The sequence below is a fragment of the Dermacentor silvarum genome, chromosome 1 (assembly GCF_013339745.2).
Source record: "Dermacentor silvarum isolate Dsil-2018 chromosome 1, BIME_Dsil_1.4, whole genome shotgun sequence".
Classification (NCBI taxonomy): domain Eukaryota; kingdom Metazoa; phylum Arthropoda; class Arachnida; order Ixodida; family Ixodidae; genus Dermacentor; species Dermacentor silvarum.
In genome coordinates this window covers 202,048,517-202,058,465 of record NC_051154.1, presented here as the reverse complement: position 1 = coordinate 202,058,465, position 9,949 = coordinate 202,048,517, and the positions used below count along the sequence as shown (strand labels likewise).

Sequence of the window (9,949 nt, the reverse complement as noted above, 5' to 3'; positions counted from 1 at the left end):
TATACGCTGCTTGCGCCGTTTGGACATAGCTTAATCAGCTCCGAAAGCGCTTTTGCATGTTCTCTGAAGCTGTGATAAAAGCTTCGTGTCGTCCACCTAGTCACCGTCTACGATATCTCCGAAAACAGAGGTTTTCTAAGCCGCGCCGGCGTCATACACTTCCATTGTAAACAAGGAGGCAACGGAGGCAGTTGAGGCAAGCAATGGACGCGTCACCACGTGATCAAACATGGCAGCGCCCACGGGATCGCCGCGAAAAGGGTCAATAGTGCGCCGACCGAAGAGCGTTTCCAATGGGAGACGCTGGCACCGCCGGTGATGCCTTCCGCCGGAGACCACCAGACGGCGACACACTTTGGGACCGTGCTATTGTAACCGTGCTAACCGAGCGGGGTATCAAGCGCGAGCGCCGCGCGCGTTGCATGCTCGTCGGTCGCGCTTCGAATGCACTTCGGATGCGTGTTCGTAAGCGCAGTCGGTTGCAGTGCGTTGTTGCTTTGGAGAAAGTAGCGTGTGGTACGTACGCATGTCATTTCTGGGTTTCTTTTCTGTCCGCGTGGTTCGCACTTGTGTCGGTTCACATAAAGTTCCTATATATAAAGGGAAACTGAGACATCCACCCAAATGTAGCAATTCCTACAATGGAAACCCAACCGGGTTGCAACACTCCAATTGCTAGTAGATACAGCGCTCGACCGCTGGCGCCACGCTGCGCCGCTCGCGCGTACTGCGTTTATAGGGTGGTTTCTTTCGTCGAGGGCGTTCAAACGCAATCATATGGTTCGCATGAATGCAAGCTCTGGAAGCGTGGCTCTATGGCAGAGTGGTTACGGCGCTCGCTTCGGGAGCGCGCCTACGCGGTACGAATTCCGATTTGGCTAGAATTTTCTCTTAATATCACGCTTTTCCTTTCTTTTTTTTTTCCTCTCTGTTTGCCAGCGCGGTCGCTTGAACACCGGTGCCACGGCGGCAGCCGTGGTGCCGGGCGCCGACGCGAAGCGGCGGTCGTTGGGGTGTTGCGGAGCGCAGCGTAGCAACACCCCAAATAAAAAGATACTGCTCCAGTCAGGTAGACTGCTCCCTCCCTGATAGTGAGATTATATTTGGATCACCAAAACAGTGATGCGTTTATAATACCACCGATCCCAACAGCAGGCTAGTCACCACCAGCCCAGCGTTTTCTCCGTCAACGCCTCCGTTCCAACGGCGGCGGCTAGAAACATGGTACGCGCGAGCGGCGCAGCGGCGCCAACGGTCGAGCGCTGTATCTACTACCAATTGGAAATACGCAACCGGGTTCCTCGAAAGAGAGCCTCGCAGTTGAAGAAAAATTCGTCCTGGTCCGGGACTCGAGCCCGGGACCCCCGCCTTTCCGGGCAGCCGCTCTACCATCTGAGCTAACCAGGCGGCTAGCAGATGGCAGGGTGAAGTCGAATTTGTCGACAGCTCGAAGCAAAGGCAAGTGTATGACGTAATAGTTCAGCGGAAATCCGCTAGGTGGAGATAAGTAATTAAAGGGAAACTGAGGCATCCACCCAAATGTAGCAATAATTGCTACAATAGAAACCCAACCGGGTTCCTCGAAAGAGAGCCTCGCAGTTGAAAAATTCGTCCTGGTCCGGGACTCGAACCCGGGACCACCGCCTTTCCTAGAGAAACGAGCTGAGAAAGCTGAGCAAAACGCTGCAAAGGAGAGGGAAAGGCAAGAGCTGAGAAAGCTGAACAAGACGCTGCAGAGGAGAGGGAAAGGCAGAGAGCTGATCAAAGGAAGCTGCAGAAAGAAAGGAACGCAAGAACAGAGAGCTGCAGAAAGAAAGGAACGAGAGGAACAGAGAGCTCACGAACTAAAGCTAAAAGAACTAGACGTGCAGCGGGATCTGGCCAGGCAATCAGCAAATAACTACTAAGTGGTTCATTTGGAAAGGAAAGGGGTTGGCGCTATCTTCTGCAGCCCTTGAGGGAGCACGGCTCAGCGCCAACGGGAGGGATAGTGGGAGGAGAAGGAGGGTATAAAGGAAGGTGGGTGTCGCCATGGCAGGGGCGAAGCAGACCGGCGGGCAGGAACGTGGTCACGCCATCCGGAGGGTAGGGCCTTGACAGCTCGCAGCTGGCCTGGTGTGGTCAGCCAGTCCAAGGCTGGGTGGTGGGGCAGGGCCGGAGGGCCTGCAAAGAAAGGAGCCAGCACCCATGGGTGGCCGCAAGGTCATCCATGTGTGCTGGCGGTGTTAGAGAGTTGTTGAGAGCCCTGACGAGTCCAGTACTCACTACTCTGAGCAGGCCGGAGGTGGTTCGACGGGGAGAGGATGTCCTCCTGTCCTGTGGGGGAAGTCCAAGGCGGCGAAACTCCTGCAGGAGCAGTCCACGGTTGTGTTGTGTGCCGGGCAGGCCAGCAGGAGGTGCTCCAGTGTCTCTGGTTCACCACAGGAGGCGCAGGCAGGTGAGGCGATGAGGCCAAGCCGATGGCGTCGTGCGGCTGTCCAGCCAGCCGATTCTCAGCCGGAGTAGTAGCGACTCTCCCTCCGTGCAAGGCCGCGTTGCGGTAGCTGCCGTGGGGGGTGTCCCAACACGCGTTTGTCAGGATGGGACACCTGGAGGTGCCGCTGAAGCCGGAGCCTCGTGAAGTCCGCGGCTGTGACTGCCGCACTCAAGGGGACGTCACCGTGGTGGGCACTCTTGGCTAGGGCATCAGCCTCCTCGTTGCCCGGGATGCCTACATGAGCAGGGATCCAGTGCAGGGACCCGGGCAACCTGCATCCTGTAGTGCCGCCAGTCGCGTTGAGAGGAGGCGACCCCAGGCTCGCCCTCTCCGGCCTCTGCAGGCTCAGAGGGCTGCCTTGGAGTCGCAGAAGATTGCTGCTGGAGTCTCTGGGGTTCCTCTGTGAGCAGGTCGACAGCAAGGTGGAGGCCTGCTACCTCCGTGCTGTGGAGCTCGCATAGGCTGGAAGGCGACACTGCCTACTCTTCTGCAGGGCAGGTATGATGCACGCCGCCGTCGACGAGCCTGTGTCGGGGACCACGGAGCCATCGACGAACACCTGCAGGTGGCCCTCAAGGTCCTCGTGGAGGAGTGAGGCCGCCGTCTGCTGCAATGCGCAGGTCGGTGATCGCCGCTTGGTGATGCCTGGTAGCTCCGTGGTGATGGCGATAGGAGGTCTCTGGGGTGGGGGCAGCTGCACTGTGTTGGGTGGGGGGTTCCCGATCACCTCCTCGTACAGGCAGCACAGCCGCCCCATCTGCGAGGAAGGCCGTGAGCGCAAGCGGGTCAGCAGGCCACCTCCGTCTGCAGCATGGTGGAGTCGGTCGATGTGCCGCAGGCCCTGCTGTAGGAGCAGCAGCGGCAAGGGCCACGCTCCAGCCTCGGCCAGGGTGGCAGCGACCTGCGAGTTGCGCGGAACACCTAGGCAGAGCCGAACTGCTGCCCCGTGTTGCAGCTCCAGCTTCTTCAGGCGGGGTGGTGGTAGCGCCACCAGTGGGAGGGCGTACCGCAGGCGTGAGGTGGCTGCTGCATCGAAGAGTTGCAAGGCCAACCTGGTTGTGCAGCCTTGTCCGCGGGCGAGGAGCTGCGAGACGGCCTTGCGGACCCGGAGTACCTGCGCGTACAGGGCCCTGGCAGCAGGCAGCCAGGTGAGCCGGTGGTCAATGCGTAGCCCCAGGTATGTGACTGCCGTGCTCCAGGGGATGGCGACGTCCTGCAGGTGCAGCCGGGCAGCTTGGCGGCGAGCGGCTGCTCGCGGGTGGAGCAGCATGGCCTCCGTCTTCTCGGCCGAGATGTCCAGGCCGATGCTGCTCAGGTAGGCCGCTGCAGTGTCCAAGGCTCGCTGCAGGGCCTTGCGTGCGCTGCGAAGGTGCTGCGGTCGTCCTCGGACCCACAGGGCGATGTCATCTGCATAGATCGAGGACTCGACAGGAAAGTGAGGGTCGATCGGCAGGGCGGCAGGCAGCCGAGCCATGGCCAGGTTGAACAGGAAGGGACTCACCACAGACCCCTGCGGAACGCCTGCCGCCACTGCACGAGGAGAGCTCTTTGCTTTCCCCACACGTACCTGAAGTGTGCGTTCCTTCAAGAAGGACGTGATGAAGCGGCGCAGGTTTCCCCCAATGCCGAGGAGGTCCAGGGCCTGCTGGATGACTGGGTGGGCAGGCCGTCGAAGGCTCCCTTGATGTCGATGAGCACCAAGAGTACGATGTTTCCACGGGCCTTGGCCTCCTCCAGTGTGGAGACCACGTTTGCAATGGAGTCTGCAGTGGATCGTTGGCGCCGGAAGCCTGTTTGTTGGTCGACCAGGAAGCCCCTGGCACGAGCCACCCAGTCCAGCCGGACCAGAGCGATGGCCTCCATCACCTTGCAGGCCGCAGAGGTGAGGGAGACCGGCCGGTAGGAGACAGGTCCCCGGCCGGCTTTCTGGCCTTCAGGATGGGGGCCACGATGGCCAAGCGCCAGGACTCTGGCACCTGCCCTGACCGCCAGGTCTCGTTGAAGCAGTCGAGCAGGCGCTGCTGTTCGTTGGCGGCCAGGTTCCGCAGCATCAATAGATGAAAGGCGTTCAGGTGAAGCAAGAGTGAAAATAAGGGATCTCATGCCGTCGTACAAGGTGAGCGATGACATGGGATTGTTTCTTGTTATTTTTGAACGAACCTGCGAGAGAAACGGGTTGGCACTAGAGAGTTGGCCGCAACAGATTCTGACCGTTCTTCCTGGCGAAGCAACCGAAATAATTGCAAGGCTAACGAACGGACGAGTCAGAGGATTATCAGAAAGTAAAAGCTGCGTTGCTAAGGAAATATCGGCTGTCAGCCAAGGCTTTCCGCCGCCGTTTTCGGGAGGCAGCTAGGACACCGGGCGAGTCTTATCAAGACTTCACTTATAAATTGAAAGTTAATTTAATTGAGTGGCTAAAAGGGGAAGACGCGTTCGGCTGTCACGACAAGGTTGTGGAGCTAATCTGCAAGGAGCAGTTCTATGGGTCCTTGAGCGAAGAGATGCGCCTTTGGATTCAAGATAGGTCGGGCGAAAAGGGCTTGGAACGTGCTGCAGTGCTAGCAGATGAATTCGCCGCACGTCGCGAATCCGAGAAAACGCGCGTCAGGCCGTTGACTAAATTCGGCAAGGAAGAAACAAGCGCCCCTTTCACAACGAGAAAGCTGGAGGTGGGACCAATGACGCGCCGACCGAAAATTCCGGAGAGAGTAAAGCCGCAGTGAAAGACTAAAGAAAAACAGAAAAGCGTTTGAGGCTAGAAAACCGGTCGTCTGTTTCCGTTGCCAGGAGCCTGGACAACTTGCGATCGGCTGTAGAAAGCCTAGAATTGTTTTTTCTTTCGTGAATGACGACGACAACTTGGCGCTCTTACAGCTCTACCTTCGCGACCTCGCAGTGAATGGAACGCCATGCAGGGTACTTAGGGACTCGGCTGCGACAATGGACATCGTCCACCCTGCGTATGTGCAACCTGAGGATTTCACCGGGGAACATGGTGGATCCGGTAGGTAGTTGAGGAGGATAGTGTGTGTTTGCCCATAGCCAGCGTAAAGATCGAGGGGCCATTCGGTATATTGCTGACTGAAGCCGCAGTATCGCAAAATCTGTCCAAGCAATACCCCTACTTATTTTCAAATCACTCGGAGATGCTGTTAAAGAAGAAGGGCCTGAGTTTTGGCGACCATACGGTCCAAGCTTCCCGCGTCCCCAGTCTCGGGAGATCGCGGTGGAGATAAGGCATGGCAACGAAGAAAGGAAAATGCCTCATGACCACGGTGTAAGATTATACACTTATCTTACACCGTGCTCATGACATAGGCACTCAGGAAGCACAGCACATAGCTAATGAAAGCAGGGAAAAGGGTGCTAGCGAGGAGGCATCCGGCTCAGTGGGCATACAGCAGCAAGGGCTGACAGAGGAATTAGAAACTAATTTGGAGCTGCTACATTCGGAGGGCTATTTAAACCATTTGAAGGTTGTTAAAGAAGGAATCGCGGCAGAAGAGAGCAATTATGTCGCGAAAGTAGAAACAGCTAGTGGCTATTCCGGACGTTCCTTGCGGAGACAAGGCTTGTTTAGCAGCCCTAAAAAGGTCAAAGAGGCGCTGAAAAACTCCCTTGTACCTCCGCATTTGAGCGACGGTCCCGAATCGTCCAAAGGAGAGGAGACTGACATGGCGGCTCAACAGGGCAGGAACCGGACGATCGGGGATTGCAGAGGCACATTCGGTGACCGCCTGGCGATGCAAAAATTTTTCAGACGGCGCAAACGAGCGAAGTATTTAGCGCAGCGCAAATTCAAGAAAGAGGCCACACCGCAGCCCGTAATTCAAGGGAACAGGCCATCACGCAGAACTTCAAAGGCCTCGTTATGGTGGTTGAGAAAACGGAAGCGTCGCCAAAGGCGGATGACAACAGAACAGGGCGCGTCTCCGCGAGTAGGAATACAACTGAAAAGGTCAACTCGGCTGAGGTATGCGCGCACATACAGGGCCAGTCAAACAGTCAATGAGGGGCACTGTGCCGCAAGAGCGAGGACAAAGGAAGAATGGCGATTCGCCTCGCGTTTACCCTCTCCGAGACGAGAAAAAAAGCTGTGGCCATACGAACTGACAGGTTTCGGGAGGGGCCAGTGTATGTCTGACGCCCTTTGTTGCCCGTGGCGAGGCCCAATGACTCTCAGATTGCGACCTAGTCGAGAGCGCATTATAAGAGGTAGTAATTGTCGAATTGGGCGCCTCCATAAGGTTCTCGTTTGTAAATTTGTAAATAGATCACGTTGCATTTTTTTTTTTTGTTAGTTATCAAGACGTTATTTCTTTTAATTTCAAAGGTTCCGCGTTAATCTCGGTGTTTCGTTGTAATGATTGTTATGCGAGCCAGTTACGCGAATAAAACTGCGAAGCAAGTTTGCGACGGTGGTGGCTCGTGAACGCGCTGATTTTGTAGATAGGCATTGACATTGGAGGTTTGTAGAAACAAACGATTTGGGTAATTCAATGCTTACTGAGTAGGTGCGTTTATCGGCTACCATTGTAGAATTTTGATTTGCTGAAGCGTGTTCGGAGAAACAATTTTCTTTCACGGTGTTGCGCGCAGATAGAGTATGGTTTCTTGTTTTCTGGCTTTAAATGCCACTTTATGAATCAGCTTAATTAGGAGTTGAAGCGGTCATCAGAGCACATTACATTTGGCATTAGAAGCGCTGGTACTGGCAGGTACCATGGTATGACCCAACGAGTAACTAACTCACTGAGCAGCATTTATCCGTTTGATCATTTTCAATGGGCTCTCAGTCTCTCAATAAACGTGGCTTTCTCGGGCAAGAGAAACAAAAACGTTAGGTATTAGATTGATTAAAATACGCATTGAAGTCGTTTTCTCCTTTTGTTGATTCTCGGGAATCTCGAACGAGGGCTGCAGCTATGACTCTGATAAGGTTTTATGTGAAGAACGTGTGAACCTGGCAGTTCTCATGGTTAGTTGGGTGCTCTCTGTTTTTGTGCCTTGGGCTTGGCGTGGTCTATTTCCAGAAGTGTCACCTCGCTTGCCTTGGAACGAACGGCGAAACGAAGCAGAGGCACGGGGTCTACCGGTCTCTTCGAGGTGCTTGGATGCTGCAACCCCTTCGAGACCTCCTGTGGCGGCGGACGGGCTGTTATGATCGGCTTGGAACTCCGCATCTCAGTTGTGGGAAACCAAACCCACGCACGTTCCCTGTCGGGGCAATTACCTTCATCCCCAAGAGGCGTTATGATCTTCCTGGAAACTACACCTCTCAAATGTGGGAAACAAGCCCGAGCGCCTTCCCGTGACGAGATAATCCCCTTCATCCCCGAGAAAGCGTCTCACCTCTACGACCTGAGCAGACGAAAACGGCGAGCTACCAAGGAGGAGGACCCGAGGGAGAGGTGGTAGTCAACTTGACCACCGGAGAGAGGACTGACACTTCCACAAGTTCCCCGAAGAAGACATCGGCTACCACAAGACCAAGAGGGGTTATTTAAGGCCGTCCTGGCCCCAGTGTTAATCAGAACCGCTCGAGGCTCGGATAGAGTCAAAACCATGTTCCAATGAAGTGAATACAATCGTTTCAATTTTTCATCATCACGATGCCCGCCTTCATCGTCGTCTCCTGATTCCTGCGGTGACGACCCACCTCACCCGGTCGAGATTATATCACGATGTCGTCGCAGAAAACGAGGCGTAAAGACAGAACCATTTTGTCCCATATTCTACGGTTGGATACCGCTCAAACAACGAGCGTGTTTCCTTACTCAGCGCGCCTGCTGACCCAGAACGTTTAGCCGAGCGGGAGAAGAATATTAAGAGGGCAGATCGAAGACTAACTCCGGCGGGTATCGTTTGTGAGAAACACTTCAATAATTGCTATATGAGCGCTCGTTCAAAATTACAGTGGACGGTGTGTCGCCATGAAAATTTGCCCTGTTTAATTACGGTCAGTCGCAATGAGTGCCGTTAGGTGATTAAACAGAACATTAGTAAATTTATGGTAATTAGCTACAAATTGGTGTGAATTTATAGCATTTGTAAACATGTGTCGCATATATAGTTTACTTTCGAAAAAGTTATACTTCTTCCTCAGAAACCATGTATTTATTTATTGATATTGCTACAGAGAGACATTCTGCCTGGGGCAGACGACAAAGACGGTTCGTCGGGTGCTGGTGGCTGTCTACCATCTTGGCTACTGTGTTTCTCACGTAGTGTAAGTACAGTGTAAATAGTCCCGCCTTGTGTCGTTTTACGTAACAATATTTTTCGAAGAAACACCCGGTATCGTGTACCTTATTAATGATAACTGTGCGTACGATCGTTTGTAAGTGCAACGAAATCATAACCTTTCGATTACGCTTTGCACCTCAACCAACGTTGCGCAGCGCGAAACGGGCTGGGACAGCCCATCGGTGTCTGTGGCACGCGCGCGTTGGCTACGGCTGTCGCCGTCTGGTGGCCGCCGGTGAAAGGCATCATTCTCCGTGCCACCGCGACGCCCGCGGTCGGCACATAGTTATATTCTAGGCACGTAGCTTGCAGTTGGTGGGAGCTTGGCCGAGTCGCCGCCAGAGGCGCCTGCTGCAGTCACGGACACCGCGAATGTTCGGCGCGGGGAAACGGAGAAGCGCGGATGGCAACGGCAGCACCTCTGCGCGTTGCCTCGTTGGTACTGCTACAATTTGTTTCTCTCTCTCTCTCTCTCTCTCATTTTCTCTTTCTCTCTCCCGAGAATAGCGCGCGACGCTCCGCGAGGTGGTTGCTAGGCAACGCAGTGGCAGGCGGCACACATTACGGCCGGCTTAAACAGCTCCGCTGTTAAAGTGAGAACTTTTAAATGAGCGCACGTGCTTGCAGTAACGTTTAGTGAATACTGCACATAAAACTCTCATTCGCAGAAATAATATTCACAGCGGGCAAAACCACCTCACATACAGCAACGTTACTAGTAACGTTGATATACAGGGTGTCCCAGTTAACTTGGACCAAGATTTTAAAAAAGACCAAGAGCTCTAGAGAAATCGTACCCACTGCATAGTAGCGACAGTCGTGTGTACTTACAGCCAGTATTTTTTCATCACGAAGTATTAATTAATTAATTGCTTTTAATTAGTGAACTTTTTAATTATTGCTTGAATCGCAAACATGTAAATTTCAAAGTTGTAGGGCACCTTAAAAAAACCCTCCGAATCAAGCATTTATTTCGCGCTGAAGTGTGTCTGGTTGAATTTTTCTAAGAAAAAAGCCCGCGAAATATGAAATAGATGCGCGCTCGCGCGCCGCTACTCAAGCGCCTCCAAGCAACCTTTAAAAGATATACGGATGCATTCGTTTATCGCCGCATCGTACAAGGCTTCGTCATGTAGGATGGCTCGAGAGGTATCGCGACGTAACTAGCGTGGTGCGATAAGCGTCAGATCTGCGCCATCATGGTTTCCCCAGCTTCAAATCCCC

The 9,949-nt window shown here is 54.0% G+C and overlaps 1 protein-coding gene across 1 annotated transcript; it reads right to left on the bottom strand.

Moving 5' to 3' along the window:
- Positions 1-4,060: 4,060 nt before the first annotated feature.
- On the bottom strand, positions 4,061-4,527 carry LOC119436413 (uncharacterized). Its single transcript, XM_037703259.1, has 2 exons — positions 4,343-4,527; positions 4,061-4,292 (listed from the first exon to the last, which is right to left on the bottom strand). Exons 1-2 carry the CDS (start codon positions 4,525-4,527, stop codon positions 4,061-4,063), a joined length of 417 nt encoding a protein of 138 aa, XP_037559187.1.
- Positions 4,528-9,949: the final 5,422 nt, after the last annotated feature.